This window comes from Aquarana catesbeiana, linkage group LG04 (assembly GCF_042186555.1).
Source record: "Aquarana catesbeiana isolate 2022-GZ linkage group LG04, ASM4218655v1, whole genome shotgun sequence".
Lineage (NCBI taxonomy): Eukaryota > Metazoa > Chordata > Amphibia > Anura > Ranidae > Aquarana > Aquarana catesbeiana.
Genome location: NC_133327.1, coordinates 443,899,513 through 443,918,041, shown reverse-complemented (window position 1 = coordinate 443,918,041; position 18,529 = coordinate 443,899,513). Strand labels below are relative to the sequence as shown.

Here is an 18,529-nt window from a genome sequence, read left to right as displayed (position 1 = left end):
CTTTTGACTGGCAAAAGAGTACTCTTACCACTAGAAATCATCTGGATGTATTTGTCCAAATCCTCCCCAAATAGTCGATCCCCATGAAAAGGGAAACTAGTCAGAAGCCTTTTGCAAGGTGCTTCGGCTGACCAATTTTTTAACCACAGGGTCCTACGCATGTGTATTAGCACAAGCGCAAGGCGGGACACCTGGTGGATAGTCTTTCATGGCATCTGTGGCAAAACATAATGCCCTTGGTAATTCGGCCAACACGCGGGCCTGTTGTGCAGGGACCTCCTTAAGAGCTTGTGTAAACTGATCCTTTAGGGACTGACAGATGCCTATGGCAGCGAGGATATTAACAGGGATTCCAACCTTTTATCCGTTAGATCTTTAAGCATTTGTGCATTGTCTACTGGGCAAGTTAAACTATTATTCACACTGGAAATTGCAGTGTCAACTGCTGGCACATTGCATTTTTTGGTGAATTTCTCCTCCATGGGATAGAGTGCTGTGAATCCCTTTGGAGGGAGAAAATGCTTCTGCGGGTGATCCCATTCAGCATAAATAAGCTTTTCAAGTAATGCATGTACAGGAAATGCATGAAAAGACTGTGAAGGTTTTAAGGAACCTAAAGAAGAAACAGGACTTTCAGCTGACTCCGTTAGGGGTAGCTTGAAAGAGGCACGAACCATCTCTGTAAGAGATTGTACCAGCAATTTCTCAGATTGCGAGGCTGAAAAAGGTTCATCTACCGTTGTTTCCTCCGCAGCGGAGTCATCGGTTTGCCTTTCCTCCTGATTTCCTGAGGGTAACACCTCATCCTCTACCCACTGTTCCCTTGGTAAGGGGTCTGAGGTGGGGGAGGGGGATCTAACACGCTTCCTCTTCCTATCCTTTTGGATAGAGGATGCGATTAAAGCCGCTAATCTTCCTTCTAGGCCCTGCGGAGGAAAACGCATCTTCAGTCACGTATACTGGGGCTGAGATGTGAGAAGCAGCTGCACCACCAGTTGGTCCCAATGACTCACCCTGGCTTGCCATATCTGGTATCTCAGGAGAGGATGACAGTGTGGAGGCACGACTGGAGTTCCCAACACCTGGGTTGGAATTTTTGATACCTTTTTGTGGTGTCTTTTTTTTTTTGGGAGCCATAGTGCTGAGCACAAAAAAAACAGAGGCACTAAGTAAATGCACTACTCGCTGAGCAAACAGTCTAGCAAAAGGCAATGCTAATAAAGTTCAGCTTTAATGTAGTATGTAAATGTTATTTCTTGTACTGGAAATGCCTGCATAAACCTTACATGCCCCCAGCGCTCCTGTGGTCCTGTGCGTCAGACTCCAGCTTTAGCTGTGAAGCGTCTGTCTCTTGTCCCCAGCACCTGCACTGTGTGCTCCTTACGTCCCGCACATGGCGCCGTGCCTTAAGCCACGCTCCCCTTTGTCACTAAGCACGTCTCCCCTCTGTTTAACTAGCCGTAGTCTGCGCACGCGAGGACGGCATGCGATACGCTCCTTGAGCGAGAGGGGAGAGAAGGGAAGGCGGGAAGTTTGAAAAAACTTCTGTTGGGGATAAAGAAAAAATAAACATATGAAAGCCGCCGCACCCCCCGAGGGGGGGAGAGGAGGGGGGAGAGGAGGGGGGAATACAAGCTACGGCTGTACCTCCCTTCCCCCAGGGGGGAAATGAGACCACACACGTGCTGTTTAGCTGGGACTTCTGAGCTGACTGAGAAGCAGCGTACTAAGGTATGCATTTTTATCCCTCTAGTGGAGACTTTAGGCATGATAACATTTTACATATGGAAGAAAAAAGCATAAGTTGACTTTTTACAGTTCCTAGGCTTCTTCCCTTACCTTTTCCTCGCTGCAGGATACTGCTGTAACGGCCAGATCCTTCACCCATCACAGTGGGCTGCATTAACAAACCTTCAAGGACCGGGTCCCTATTATAGGGGTTCCACTTCCTTTGGACCTGTATAGCACCCCTCAGGAAAAACTTTAGTTAATGTAAGCATGACCAAAAAGTCCTGGGTCCTGGGTTCCAGCCCTGCAAAGAGAGGCGTTACAGGCAAAACCTTGTGCTTCGTATACGAGGCTCATGTACCATCCACCTTGGCCTCAGTGGCACCTTGGATGTATCCGGTCTGTGGAGGCTGTTTAAATCAAGCAGGGATCCCTCCAGCTTTGGAGCTCTTCAGAGCACATCTTCACTCGTGACCAAAACTTAGACACTGACGAAAAAACTGAGGTACTCCTGGAAGGAGGAGGGGTTATATAGGGAATGAGCTTCCTGTATTGGGTATACCAGTGTCCATCACCTGAAGGTGCCTATATACCCACATAGTGATTACTATGGTGCTCTGTGTCCCATGATGTACGATAAAGAAATGTGTTATGGTCTGATGAAACCAAGGTGAAATTTTTTACAAAAACAACACTGCACGTCACCAAAAGTACACCATACCCACAGTGAAGCATGGTGGTGGCAGCATCATGGTTTTGGGCTGTTTTTCTTCAGCTGGAAAAGGGGCCTTAGTCAAGGTAGAGGAAATTATGAACAGTTCTGAATACCAGTCAATATGGGCACAAAACCTTCAGGCTTCTGCTAGAAAGCTGAACTTGCAGAGGAAGTTCATCTTTCAGCATGACAACGACCCAAAGCATACATCCAAATCAACAAAGGAATGGCTTCACTAGAAGGTGTGGGGTGATCTGAAGAGGGCTGTGCACAGGAGATGTCCTCCCAATCTGACAGATTTGGACTGTTTTTTGCAAAGAAGAGTGGGCAAATATTGCTAAGTCAAGATGTGCCATTTTAATAGACTCATACCCAAAAAGACTGATTGCTGTAATAAAATAAAAAGGTGCTTCAACAAAGTATTGTTTAGGGGGTGCACACTTATGCAACCATATTTTTTATTTTTACTTCCATCCACCTAAAATATTTCAGTTCATTTCAGAGTTGTACAGTTTATAGGTCACATTAAAGGTGGAAAAAGTTCTGAAATGATTTATCTTTGTCTCTCTCTTTTTTTTCTTTTTTTTTTACATCACAGAAACCTGACATTTTAGTGTAGACTTTTTATATGTACTGTATCTTGTATATCCAGAGTAGCTCAGAAGAGGGAGAAATGCATCATAGTGCTCACTCTGAACTTAATTAAACACTCACAGACCTATGAAAATCACTCAGGCTAGGGTCACACCTGTGCGGGTGGTGCAGCTGCAACCACTCCCACATTGAAACATGGGACCTGTGTGCGGGTGCATTAATCCTAATGGCACGCTGTTTGTACTGGAAATCACACCTGCATTGGGAACCGCACTGTACTCGTGGTTCCCATGTGGGCTGCAATTTCCAAATTAGTGCACTTTACGGGGCATGGCAGCCCATTCGAATGAATTGGCTATTGTTCCAGTGCGAACCACAGCCCGCACGGCCGCGTACATGTGAACCAGGCCTCGTTTTGTAACAAAGTGTTCCTTTAAATCTCAATCCTGTAACTGTGCAAACACATACTCTTTATGACACTGAAAACTGTATAAAACCTTCATCACAAAGGGCATGCAATACTGCCAGGACCCCCTAAACATAGGTGGTCAAAGCTTAATAAATGACCCCAGAAACAGTTTTCTCCACTGGGTCTGTGCTTCTATCAAGATGGCATTGCAGGGGTTACATAAACGTCATCCTTTATAGATAGCCAAAACTCAAAGAGAAAAGAGGTGAACACTCGGTGTTCACTACCGTAATTTATTAAATATAAGCTCATACTCAGAACACTCACATGTAAAATGTAGGCATCAATATCATTGACCACATAGAGATAGTATAGTATCACTGTGAAGCCCAATAATGAGAGAGGATCTCACTCTACTCCAACAAACAGTTGTCAGCCTATAAAGCAAGCATGATAATGTCGGAAACAGATACTGCCCTTACGTGTTACGTCCAGTCAGGGACTTCTACAGTGTCTTACATGATATCATTGTTTTCCCAATGTTTCCATTCCGTGAACAAATAAAAACTGAACCTGACATAATGGGCAATAATCATGTCATGTCTGTCTAGGTCGTTTTAACCCCAAGACTGAGATGGGCTAGCTAGCTGATAAGTGGCCACTACTTCACATTTTAAGGCAGCTAGTTGGAGAATTTTGTATATTATATTAGTGCACTTTTTCTGTGCAGCATTTGTTCTTACAAACAGGAATATTGTCTGACCTTCCCTGTTGGCTGCTTAAGAACCAAAGGTTTATATGGCCCGTGGGGAAAATGAGCTGGTGTAACTAGTTGTCATCTCACTGGGGACATGTGGAGCATATAATTACATGTTCAAATGTGCTAATCATTTCATCGAAAATGCTCAGAAATCTCTTCTGTACCTTTTGAATTGCTAGGCAAAAACTATTTTCCTGCTTGAATGTAGAGTGCAAAACTAACGTTGAATTCACATTTTTCTGAGTCAAAAATTGCAGGTGTATTCCACACATTAAGGGTGGCCATTTACTTTTGCACTCTTGTGACCCAGATTTAGCCAACTAGGGCTAAAGCCACTGTGGGCTGACATCACAGAGCCCAGTCCAGGATCTAGAAGGGTCCCAACAATGTTGGGATCCACTCAGATTGCCTGACGACAGTCGGCTCAGCCTCTTAAGTCCCGTACACATGGGCAGAAAGTTGGGAGACATTTGCCCGTACAAAAAAAAAACAGGGCAACATTCTGCCCATGTTTATGTCATTCTGTCCGACAGAAGCTGGTCATTCGGCTGGACCTGGTATGCACTGGGGAGGCCATTAAAAAAAAAAAAAAAATGTAATTGCCAACATTCTTTTTTTTTTTTTTTTTTTTTTTTTTTTTTTTTTTTTTTTTTTTTACATTCAGCTGCCAGTGTGAAAAACCCACTGACAGCTGATGCATCATTGGTTGTTAAGGATGCGGAGGCTGGCTTCCTGGCCTGCTCATCAAGTCGCATGGTAGAGTCGCAATGGAAATTACACGATTTGTAAGTCGCACAAGTGTGAATGGACTCTGAATGTAATATATGCATTTTTTCCTCAACTCCCCAGCTTTACTCATGTAATATCTACATGTTCCCTGGCCAATTTTTTAAATGTAATACTAGGGTCAAATGAGGGAGACTAGAGTAATTCCAAGCTTACAGATGGCTCCCAGGAGAGAAGTGGATGTGATCCTGAGGAAGGAATCATTCAAGTAAGCCTGTTCTGGGCTGCATTACGGTTTTGGATTTCATACTTTGATAACAATACTGGCACATAACGTTTGAAAATCCTTTTTAAGGTTCTTGCATATGTCCTGCGAGTAGATCATATAAAACACATTCTCGTTTTTCTGTCTACTGTCAGCAAAGTGTCGTTGCCACCAGATCCTGGGTCATTTTGTTTTCAATTTCTCTCTATTAAATTTTTATAAGAAGAAAACAAACATTATCATTTATACATCATTTCATTTTCAATACATACATTTAAAAATATCTTTAATGCAATAAATAGTCTATTAACACTTCACTTTTCTAATACATAAGTGGTATAAGCTGAATAGATCTGCAGTCTGAACGGATATCACATTCTATTGCCCAGGCCATGTATACTGGAATTAGGCTCAATTAAACCCCAAAGCAAACTTTATTAAATTGCAGCTTACCAATTCTTAGATGTGGTGGCTGTGTTAGTTTTCTTTTTTAGACTTCACATCATCAGTAATCTAGCTAGTAAGTCTGTTGTATTTCATAAGAACAAGCTATGTAGCAGTTAGCAGGTTAAGACAAACCATTTACCACTGACAGGGGTGCTTACAATTGTCAGCTTTTATTTATTTATGTAAAACCCCAAATGGAAAGAAAAACTTTTGCTGTAACTGCAGTGTGAGCTCCATTGCTCCCCCCTTCCCAGCCTGAGCTCTTCTGTACAGGGACTGCAAACTCAGGAACATCACTGCATTAAAAAAAAATGTTCATAAATGTAGATCTGCATTTATTTGTGTCTTCATATCTGCTTTGAGTTCAGCTTTAACTGTTTATAGATATGTAATTTGGACATACACAATATGTGCAAATGTATAGATGTGTTACATAGTTGGCAAAAAGGGTAACTTGCGATAAACGTGTATATTTGCTGCTTTAAATATATATGCTAGCAAAAAGCTATACAATGGCAGATTTTTTAAAATATGTTCTGTTTTTTTGTTTTTAGAATTGGTGATGTTATTGGAGTGGTGGTCAGCCACTGATTGCACTCTGTATACCGACATGGAAAACTACCCCAAATATGGCAAAGAAAATGCAATAGTAGTTCTTAATCACAACTTTGAAATTGACTTTCTATGTGGCTGGAATTTTTGTGAAAGATTCGGTGTTCTAGGGGTGAGTATCTACTAACTAATTAAGTCTTTTTTAAATGTACCTGCACAGTGTGAACTTTAACATCACTGTGTATATGTTTTCAGCTTTCATCCAAACTTTTGTTCCCTTAAATATACAACCCATATCTTTTGGGGCAGCTTCTTTTGAAGAAAAAATCTACTAGTAAGTTACACTTGCTTCGGCTTTAAATAGGCTTCGGACACGCTTTGTTAAAGCTCTTTGAACGCTAGTCAAAGCTCCTGTCACTAAATAAAATGGTTAGCTTACAGTCCTGTTTATACCTTGCTTTTGCTTTGCTTCGGCTTCACATCAAAAATTATACCCCATGAAGTCTATGGCAAAGCTCGCTTGAAGCCTCATCGAAGCCCCATCAGAGCTCCACCAAAGTCTCATTGAAGCACAAAGCAAAAGGAGGTGTAAACAGGACTGTAAGCTAACTTTTTTATTTAGTGACAGGAGCTTTGACTAGTGTTCAGAGAGCTTTATCAAAGCATGTCCGAAGCCTTGTCTTGAAGTAAGTGTAAACTAGCCCTAAAACCTAAACTTATGATTAAAAGGCTCTACTTCAAAATTGTCACTCTCCCACAGCATGCCAATTCTGTCATCAACTCTGTCCTGATGGCTTTAATATTTTTTGTGGTTCTGTGTGGATTTAAAAGGCTCATGAAATGCTCTTAGACTGTTCATGAAATAAATGTTTCCACATTTTCATTTCCACAAATAACATTTTAATATCTGAAATGCTACCCAAGATTGAAATGGAGTGATGTGGGACAGAGTATATTGTGTGTACATTTATTTTATCAAGTTTCAAGTTGTGCTGTTCTTTGTATCTCCTTCTGCTAAGTGGATGCTTAGTTGCATTATCATTTGAGCCTCTGATGTTCAAGTCCTTGGTGAGTGTAAATATTTTAGGCACACTGCGATGCATGCAGCAAGTGCTTGGTTTGCCATTGTGCATGAACCTTCACCTCTAACATTCACACTTTGCATATGAGAATTAAACTCTGAATAATCAGCTTTGTAATCTAAATGATTGCATGTGTTCATGCAGAAACATATCAGAGGGTAATCGAATGTAGGTGCAAAAAACAATGCAGGGTGGCCATTTTGAATGTTGCTTTGACGCCATTAAAATGTTAATTTGGTGATTTGAATGATACAAATGTATGTACCTATGTACATGTGATTATTACAGCCATGTTAAATACCGGTAAGTTGTATATTTTTCTTGAGAATGGGGTTCTTGGAGTCAAAATGTAATTTACATACTACTTGTCTTGGGAGGTAAATTTTTTTGCTGCCATTGTCTTTCAAGTGCTTTTACTGGACAGTCTTTACAAGAAGGTAGGTGATACTACAGGGCCCCTGTACATGGCATGAACACATATTTATGAAACATTTGAGTCTTGTCGAGCCATTTGGCTATTTTTCAAAAATAAGAAAATGCATTTTTAACATGTTTTTGCCTACATCTCCCAGCACGTCCAGGTATGAGGGGGACAAATGACATTTTCTTGCACCTTTCAAAACATATTGTTCGGTACTTGAGCGGGCTGTAGCCAGACCCAAGTGTTGTAATACAAGGGGGAAGAGGAGTGTGCATAGCCTGTGTTATTTGAGGAGTTTCTGAAGCCTATGGCACCCAAAAGTGGTAGTAGGGAACTAATTGTTTAGTAAGTAAGCTACTTTAAGTATCCAATCAACCTCTGACTTTGACTAATAAAAGAGGTTAATGCTCCCCCCAAAAAAAAGGGATTTTATTGGGTTAAAATAGGCACTCAATCGTGCCAGGAACAATTGCAAAGAAAATCCATAGGTCAGGGACAGCGTGCGTTCCACAGACCGAGCTACAGAAACCGTAAGTAACATGATAGTGTTTCACGCTCCGACTTATGCGTTTCGTCATCAGACATCATCAGAAGCGGTGCCATCTTGGTACACCTCATGTCTTAAATAGTATGCGGGATTGCCTAGCCAGCCCCCCTCTGATTAATATTATGATCAAGGATGACGCGGATTAGGTAAAAAATATTTGTTGTAGGTGCAACTTGAATTCTCACATGAAAGGGCATCACTATTTCTCATAGCCAATTATTCAGCTCAGATTATATAATCCACAGAGAAATAAAGAGACTTATGAGCGTCTACACCGCTGGTAGTCAAATTGGAAAATTTGCAGGCGCATTTGCATACTTCATCACAATTCAGATATCTTGCAAAACTTAAAAAAACACATTAAATTGGTAGATTTGAGGGAATTGATTACATATTGTGAGTGGCAGTTCCATGTAGATAACAATAAGAAAATGAATAAAAAGAAAAAACGATGTAAGCAATCAAAAACTGTAAAACGCTGTATATAATTTAAAAATAAATATATATGTATATTCATGTATGGTGGTGAGGACCTAATCATAAATTTGTGATGGTATAGATCCTATAAGATAACAAAAAGTGACAGAAATGTCATGAACAAAAGATCAAGGCCCTTAAACATGATCACAATTAAAAATTGATGTGAAACAGTTGAGGTCAATATCAATATTAAGGCCTCCAGGATATAAGGACCCCAACCTATATATCCACCTTGTCTCATTTTGTGACACCTTTATCCTTTTATTGTCACCTCTCCAATGATCTTTGATCTGATCTATCCCATAAAATATAAGTCCTGTGGGGTCTTTCTGGTGTACCTCTTTAAAATGTCTAGAGAGGTTGTGTTTAGGGAAACTTTTCCTTATATTATTTATATGTTCCCTGATCCTCACACGTAAAGGCCTGGTGGTTCTGCCTACAATACTGTAAATGACACAGGCATTTATTGACATATGTGACGTGCGTGCTGTTACATGTAATTCTCTTATTTGGTACTCTTTGCTTGCGACTCTAGATCTAAAAGATAATTTTTTTCTCGGTTGTTTTTTTGCTTACTCTACATGCTAAACATTTCTGGCACCTAGAGAACGCTTTCATGCCTGAGAACAATTTTACAGTTTTTGGGAGGTCGATGACATTGTGAACTAGGAACCATCTAGTTCACAATGTCATCGACCCCCCCCCCCCCAAAACTGTAAAATTGTTCTCAGATGTGAAAGGGTTGTCTAGGTGCCAGAAATGTTTAGCGTGTAGAGGAACAACCAACATCCAGTCAAAACCCAGAAAGGTCACCACATGACTTCAGCATGCCCAATCATGCTGAGGTGTGGAGCAGCCAATCCTGGGAGACCTGGAGAAGAAAGGAGGAGTGGATCTGAGGTACACAGTATGCCTTTCTCAGGCTGGTGCATGAGATATGTAAATCACCTGTCACTCACAGCAAGGGGGAAGAACTGACTCCTATTTCTCTGTGTGTCAGTTTTTATCTTACTTAAAAAAGATAAGAGGACTGCTCAGAGCTGGATTAACTCTTCGTGACAAGACTGGGCACAGATGACATGAAATCCTATACTCTACAAGGTGCAAGCCTTAATTTAAAAACAATAAATTTCGGGTTTACATCCACTTTAGGATAAAAAGCCTCCTGACTTTACAACCATTTTGATTGTGTTCAGTAGGGATGAGCTTCGAGCTCGAGTCGAACTCATGTTCAACTCGAACATCGGCTGTTCGCAAGTTTGCCGAACAGTGAACAATTCGAATGCCGCGGAACACCCTTTAAAAGTCTATTGGAGAAATCAAAAGTGCTAATTTTAAAGGCTTATATGCATGGTATTGTCATAAAAAGTGTTTGGGGACCTGGGTCCTGCCCCAGGGGACATGGATCAATGCAAAAAAAAGTTTTAAAAACGGCCGTTTTTTCGGGAGCCGTGATTTTAATAATGCTTAAAGTGAAACAATAAAAGTGTAATATCCCTTTAAATTTCGTAGCTGGGGGGTGTCTATAGTATGCCTGTAAAGGGGCGCATGTTTCCCGTGTTTAGAACAGTCTGACAGCAAAATGACATTTCAAAGGAAAAAAAGTCATTTAAAACTATTTGCGGCTATTAATGCATTGCCGGTCCGACAATACACATAGAAGTTCATTGATAAAAACCGCATGTGAATTCCCCACAGGGGAACCCCGAACCAAAATTAAAAAAAAAAAAATGAGGTGGGGGTCCCCCTAAATTCCATACCAGGCCCTTCAGGTCTGGTATGGATATTAAGGGGAACCCCGACCAAAATGTAAAAAAAAAATGACGTGGGGGTCCCCCTAAATTCCATACCAGGCCCTTCAGGTCTGGTATGGATATTAAGGGGAACCCCGCGCCAAAATTAAAAAAAAAAAAACGGCGTGGGGTCCCCCCAAAAATCCATACCAGACCCTTATCCGAGCACGCAACCTGGCAGGCCGCAGGAAAAGAGGGGGGATGAAAGAGCGCCCCCCCCTCCTGAACCGTACCAGGCCACACGCCTTCAACATTGGGAGGGTGCTTTGTGGTAGCCCCCTAAAACACCTTGTCCCCATGTTGATGAGGACAAGGGCCTCATCCCCACAACCCTGGCCGGTGGTTGTGGGGGTCTGCGGGCGGGGGGCTTATCGGAATCTGGAAGCCCCCATTAACAAGGGGACCCCCAGATCTCGGCCCTCCCCCCTGTGTGAAATGGTAAGGGGGTACAAAAGTACCCCTACCATTTCACTAAAAAACTGTCAAAAATGTTAAAAATGACAAGAGACAGTTTTTGACAATTCCTTTATTTAAATGCTTCTTCTTTCGTCTTTCTTCTATCTTCCTTCGGTTTCTTCCTCCATCTTCTTCTTCCTCTGGTTCTTCTGGTTCTTCCTCCGGTGTTCTCGTCCAGCATCTCCTCCGTGGCGTCTTCTTCCCTTCTTCTCCTCGGGCCGCTCCGCATCCATGGCATGGAGGGAGGCTCCCGCTCTTCTCTTCAACTTCTTCTCTTCTTCATCTTCTCTTCATCTTCTCCGGGCCGCTCCGCATTTATGGTGGCATGGAGGGAGGCTCCCGCTGTGTGACGCTTCTCCTCTTCTGACAGTTCTTAAATAACGGGGGGGCGGGGACACCCGTTGACCCTGCCCCCCTCTGACGCACGGGGACATGACGGGACTTCCCTGTGGCATTCTCCGTGACGCCACAGGGAAGTCCCGTCAAGTCACCATGCGTCAGAGGGGGCGGGATCACCGGGTGGCCCCGCCCCCCGTTATTTAAGAACCGTCAGAAGAGGAGAAGCATCATACGGCGGGAGCCTCCCTCCATGCCAGCATGGATGCGGAGCAGTCCAGAGAAGAAGATGAAGAAGAGAAGAAAATGAAGAGAAGAGCGGGAGCCTCCCTCCATGCCATGGATGTGGAGCGGCCCGAGGAGAAGAAGACGCCGTGGAGGAGATGCTGGATGATAACACTGGAGGAAGAACCAGAAGAGCCAGAAGAACCAGAAGAAGAAGAAGATGGAGGAAGAAACCGAAGGAAGATAGAAGAAAGAAGAAGCATTTAAATAAAGGAATTGTCAAAAACTGTCTCTTGTCATTTTTGACAGTTTTTTTAGTGAAATGGTAGGTGTACTTTTGTACCCCCTTACCATTTCACACAGGGGGGAGGGTCGGGATCTGGAGGTCCCCTTGTTAAAGGGGGCTTCCAGATTCCGACAAGCCCCCTGCCCGCAGGCCCCCACAACCACCGGCCAGGATTGTGGGGATGAGGCCCTTGTCCTCATCAACATGGGGACAAGGTGTTTTGGGGGGCTACCCCAAAGCACCCTCCCAATGTTGAGGGCATGTGGCCTGGTACGGTTCAGGAGGGGGGGCGCTCTCTCGTCCCCCCCTCTTTTCCTGCGGCTTGCCAGATTGCATGCTCAGATAAGGGTCTGGTATGGATTTTTGTGGGGACTCCACGCCGTTTTTTTTATTTTTTTATTTTGGCACAGGGTTCCCCTTAATATCCATACCAGACCTGAAGGGCCTGGTATGGAATTTAGGGGGACCCCCCACGTCTTTTTTTTTTTTTTTTTTTAATTTTGGTTCTGGGTTCCCCTGTGGGGAATTCCCATGCCGTTTTTATCAATGAACTTCTATGTGTATTGTCGGACTGGCAATGCATTAATAGCCGTGAGTAGTTTTAAATGACTTTTTTTCCTTTGAAATGTCATTTTGCTGTCAGACTGTTCTAAACACGGGAAACATGCGCCCCTTTACAGGCATACTATAGACACCCCCCAGCTACGAAATTTAAAGGGATATTACACTTTTATTGTTTCACTTTAAGCATTATTAAAATCACTGCTCCTGAAAAAACGGCCGTTTTTAAAAAATTTTTTTGCATTGATCCATGTCCCCTGGGGCAGGACCCGGGTCCCCAAACACTTTTTATGACAATAATAATAAAGCATATAAGCCTTTAAAATTAGCATTTTTGATTATTCATGTTCGTGTCCCATAGACTTTAACGGTGTTCGAACGAATTTTTTTCCTGTTCGCATGTTCTGGTGCGAACCGAACAGGGAGGTGTTCGGCTCATCCCTAGTGTTCAGTACTGTAGTTTTTATTGTGACATTTTCTCAAAAAAATTAGGTATGTATTTGGAAATTGGTGCATTAATGTTTGGAAAGTAATTTCCGTCCTGAATGATTTAACTACGTTATCTTCCATGGGTGAATGCCAAGCACACATTTTACAAAATTTCATGTGTAGATACTACAAGAAGTATACGTTTTCATTTAATGGCATCAAACTAATGAACTAATGTCCTCCATAATGTTATAATATTGAAATGCTTCCATGAGGTTTTTGTCTAATGCATTTCTTTTAGTCTTTACAGCACATTTGCTTTTGTAGCATTTGCTCTTTAATCTTGTATGTAAACCCTAACAGTAAATTTCATTTATTTGTTCTCTTTTGGGCTGTTAAATATACAATCCAAAGCATTTTGTTACAGTATATCTGTTTGAGAAGTACATGAAATACTAATTCATCCTTCTAGAAATCTAGTACGGTCTTTGCACTTTGCTTCCGTTTATCAGTTGTGCACTAGAGCCCACCCCTTCTCCCCTGTACCATTGGGGAAATTACATTTCCTGTACCAGAGACACAACAGGAAGTTAGAGGAAATTTCCCTGAGGTGATTTCCTATTTTAGACAGTTGTCATCCCCAAAATGGTGTCCCCACTGGGAGATTTCACCGTACCTTTTTGTTCTGGGGACAGCTCTAAAATTTCTGATTTCCCTCACTTTCTGTGTCGATCTTCAGGACAAACAAAGAGGTGAATCTCTAATCAATGGGGACAGACAGCATTACAAACTTGACAGAGGGTCCAATCCTTCCATTTGCAACCCAAAACAAAATCTACACGTTAATAAAATGAATACCTAGCCCTGGTAATTTTCTTTATATAATACAAATTTAAAGGCTGGATTGTCTGTGAAGGGTACATACATTTATCCAGGGTATGGTATATGTTGTAATAGTTTATCACATTCAGTTGGATTTGTTATGAACAGTTGAAGATAGTTCGTAGCTAATCCAAGCCACTTCAGTTTTAATGAGTGTCTGGAAAATACCTCAGCATTTATATCCACACGGATAGCAGATGCACCTTAACCCCTTCGTGCCTAAGGGTAAAACAAATCTAAATGCCTGAGAATAATTTTGAAACTTTGACATGTTAGTAAAAGCATACATATCATCACAACTACTTTGTGCATCCAGGTGAATTATACCTTGTTTTTTTTTTTTCAGGACAAATTGGGTTTTCTTTTGGTGGTAAATGGTAATGGATATCTCCTGATTTATTTACCGGTATTTATTTTTATTTATCAAAGGAAAACTTGCCTAGAATAGTAGAAAAAAAAATATATATTTTTTTAAAATGTATATTTCTTTCTACTACCATACCTTTCCACCAAAGAACAACCTAAATTAAAATTCTCCTGCTCCTGACAATCATAGCGATACCACATATGTGTATGTTAGTTGTTGGTTGTACCCGTACAGCCCAAAAAAATAGTGCCCATTTTATTTTTTTTTTGTTTTATCCTACCTAAAACACACTGACACTGGTACTAAAAAAAAAATAAATATACTGACCCTGACCTTGGCCCAAACACTAACCCTGGCACTGACCTAGGTATTTTAATTTTTTTTATTATTACTATTTATTTTATTTTTTTACACACTTTTTTTTCTGCAAGGCTCTCCTACATTCACAGAGGCGAAAAAAAACTGTGGGCTTCACAGTGACTGAGTCTATCCCAGCTATCATGTGACCCATAATTGGGAGTTCCGGGTCCCGATTGTTAGTACGGGGCCCGGGGCTCTCTGTGAGACCCCAGTCTCTGTGCTAGGAGTGTGATGTGCAGCGTGCTCCCAGCACAAAGGGAGACACGCAAAGATGCGGCCCCACAGAAAAAAGCCCAGTCCAGTAGGGCGGCATATTTGCGTACAGTTGGCATGAAGGGGTTAAGCAAAAGACCTACCATCCAACAGAACCAGCACCCAAACACAAGTGAAGTCTCTTGGAATATAGTGAGGAATGCAAAGGCTTATAGATTGGGGAAACAAAGCAACCTCTTAACAAATGGATGGTCTAATGTAGGATGGCAAATTTCTACAGATCAGCCATCCAGCTATGCTTGCACAGGAGAGCCAGCTCACGTGACCAGACTGGAACGGCCTTAAAATAGGTAAGTATATACATCTTTCATACACAGGCTAGTTAGTAGGTGGAGGGGACAGTTGTACGGCTAGTTGGCAAGCTGGAATTCCACTCTTGAATGTCCCTTTAAGAGCCATGGGCAGAAGTGACGTTTTGACGTCGATTCTGCCCTGCAATGATATGGAGACGGTTGGGGGCCATCTTCCCTTCACTTGTCTCCATGCCAAGCTATGGAGCAAACGCAATCGCCTTTACTGCTGCCAGCGGCTCTGGTAAGCGGCGGGAGGGAGTGTCCCCCTCTCCCGCCGCCGATAAAAGTGATCTTGCTGTGATTCCACTGCTACTTTTATCTGAAAGCGGACCGCCCGCTGAAGAAGAGGATACTGGGGTTATGGCAGCTAGCTGCTGCCATAACAACAATATTCCTCTTCAAATTAGCAAGGTAAAACAACGCCGGGCGGTCCGTAAGTGGTTAAAGCAGGGTTAGGTTTTGAAAAAATATCCCAAGCTTTGAACATCTCACTGAGCACTGTTCAGTCCAACATCCGAAATATGGAAAGCATATGGCACAACTGCAAACCTACCAAGATATGGCCATCCACCTAAACTGAAAGGCCCGGCAAGGAGAGCATTAACCAGAGAAGCAGCCAAGAGATCCACAGCTTAGGTGGGAGAATCTGTCCACCGGACACTATTAGTCGTGCACTCCACAAATTTGGCCTTTATGGAAAAGTGGCAAGAAGAAAGCCATTGTTGAAAGAAAGCCATAAGAAGTCTCATTTGCAGTTTGCGAGAAGCCATGTGGGGGACACAGCAAATATGTGGAAGAAGGTGCTCTGGTCAGATGGGACCAAAATTGAACTTTTTGGCCTAAAAACAAAACACGAGTGGTGGAAAACTAACACTGCACATCACCCTGAACACACCATCCCCACCGTGAAACATGGTTGTGGCAGCATCATGTTGTGGGGATGCTTTTCTTCATCAGAGACAGGGAAGCTGGTCAGAGGTGATGGGAAGATGGATGGAGCCAAATACAGGGCAATCTTATGCCGCGTACACACAACCATTTTTGCCGTTGGAATAAACTCCGAAGGTTTCTCCGACGGAATTCCATTCAAGCGGTCTTGCCTACACATGGTCAACCCAAAGTCCGACCGTCCAGAACGCGGTGACGTACAGCACGTACAACGGGACTAGAAAAAGGAAGTTCAATAGCCAGTAGCCAATAGCTTCCGTCTCATACTTGCTTCAGAGCATGCGTCGTTTTTGGTCCGTCGGAACAGCATACAGACAAGCGGTTTTCCCAATAGGAATTGGTTCCGTCGGAAATATTTAGAACATGTTCTATTTCTAGGTCCGTCAGAATTTTAGAGAAAAAAAGTCCGATGAGGCACACACACGATTGGAATAGACGATGAAAAGCTTCCGTCGGACTTTTTCTGTCGGACATTCCGCTCGTGTGTACACGCGGCTTTAGAAGAAAACCTGTTGGAGTCTGCAAAAGACTTGAGACTGGGATGGAGGTTCACCTTCCAACAGGACAACGACCCTAAACATACAGCCAGCTACAATGGAGTGGTTTAGATCAAAGTGTTATTCATGTGTTAGAATGACCCAGTCAAAGTCCAAACCTAAATCCAATTGAGAATCTGGTAAGACTTGAAAATTGCTGTTCAGACGCTCTTCATCCAATCTGACAGAGCTTGAGCTGTTTTGCAAAGAATGGGCAAAAATAGATATGCAAAGCTGATAGAGACATTCCCAAAAAGACTTGCAGCTGTAATTGCAGCGAAAGATGATTCTATTAACTCAGGGGGCTGAATACAAATGCATGCCACACTTTTCACATATTTATTTGTAAAAAATGTTTAAAACCATTTATCATTTTCCTTCCTCACAATTATGTGCCACTTTGTGTTGGTCTATCGCATAAAATCACAATAAAATACGTTTACGTTTTTGGTTGTAACATGACAAAATGTGGAAAATTTCAAGGGGTGTGAATACTTTTTCAAGGCAACTTATATATTATACATGCACATCAGTCTCTGCCCTCAACGAGCCTACAATCTATGGTCCTGAACTAGCATTCATGCATACACATACTAGGGCCAATTTAGACAGGAGACATTTAACCACTTCCCGTCCGGCCCATAGCAAAATGACGGCCGGGCAGTGATTCAGTTATCCTGACTTATGCGTCATATGACGCCCTGCAGGATAACAGCCGCCGCGCGCCCTTGGGGGTGCACATCGCGGTAGATCGGTGGTGTGGTGTGTCAGTCTGACACACCGCTACGCCGATCTCGGTAAAGAGCCTCTGACAGAGGCACATTACCACATGATCAGCCGTGTCAAATCACGGCTGATCACGATGTAAACAGGAAAAGCCTTTGATCGGCTTTTCTTCACTCGTGTCTGACAGATGCGAGTAGAGCAGAGCCGATCGGCGGCTCTCCTGACAGTGGGGGTCTGCGCTGATTGTTTATCAGCGTAGCCCCCCCTCGGATGTCCACACTGGACCACCAGGGAAGCTTCCAGGACCACCAGGGAAGCCTCCAGCATGTTGATGGCAAGGTATGTACCCCATGGCCATCCACATATAAAAAATAATGCCCAATACATGCCAATCAGTGCCCACAAATGGGCACTGACTGGCACCATTACAGAAATAAAAAAAGTGATGCCCAGCAATGCCACCCACCAGTGTAATCAGTGTCCCTCAGTGCCCACCTAACAGTGACCATCAGTGCCCATCAGTGCCAACCATAAGTACCCATCAGTGCCACCCATAAGTACCCATCAGTGCCGCCTATGAGTGCCCATCAGTGCCGCATACCAGTGTCACCTATCAGAGCCCATCATCAGTGCCATCTCATTGGTGCCACCTCATCGGTGCCCATCGGTGCCGCCTTATAAGTGCCCGTCATTGAAGAAGAAAACGTACTTATTTACAAAAAAAATTAAGAGAAAGAAAGAAATTTTTTTTTCAAAATTTTCAGTCTTTTTTTATTTGTTGCGCAAAAAATAAAAATTGCAGAGGTGATCAAATACCACCAAAAGAAAGCTCTATTTGTGGGAACAAAATGATAAAAAAATTTGTTTGGGTACAGTGTAGCATGACCACACAATTGTCATTCAAATTGCGACAGCGCTGAAAGCTGAAAATTGGCTTGGGCAGGAAGATGTAAAGGTGCCTGGTATTGAAGTGGTTAACCTACCAGCATGTCTGTAGAGTCTTGGAGGAAACCAGACTACCTAGATGCAGCTTGTGCTGTGCTTGGGATTTGAACCATCGACCCTAGTGCTGCCAGTTGGATGTGCTAACCACTTAGCCACTGAAGTGTATAAAAATAGACAAAGGAGGCCAAACACATCAGTACTGCCAAAGGGCAGAAACAGGAGGAAATGGCTAAATCTATTAAGAAAGTAGACCAAACCTTTTTTTTAGGTACAAAAGCGATGGAAGGGAAGAAAACTAGATCACTAAAACGTAAACTGAGCACAACACTTATGTTGAGGCATACCTGAACCGTTTAAACAATTACTTCTGTTTAGTCTTCTCAGAAA

At 42.6% G+C, this 18,529-nt stretch overlaps 1 protein-coding gene across 4 annotated transcripts in view; it reads left to right on the top strand.

Moving 5' to 3' along the window:
* The window catches only part of AGPAT4 (1-acylglycerol-3-phosphate O-acyltransferase 4), a 156,998-nt gene that overhangs the window by 67,219 nt on the left and 71,250 nt on the right, over positions 1–18,529 (top strand). For all 4 annotated transcript variants that reach the window (XM_073627469.1, XM_073627470.1, XM_073627472.1 and 1 more), the window contains one exon: positions 6,199–6,368. In XM_073627469.1, the coding sequence (XP_073483570.1) occupies positions 6,199–6,368 (170 nt within the window). The remainder of the gene's footprint in view (positions 1–6,198; positions 6,369–18,529) is intronic.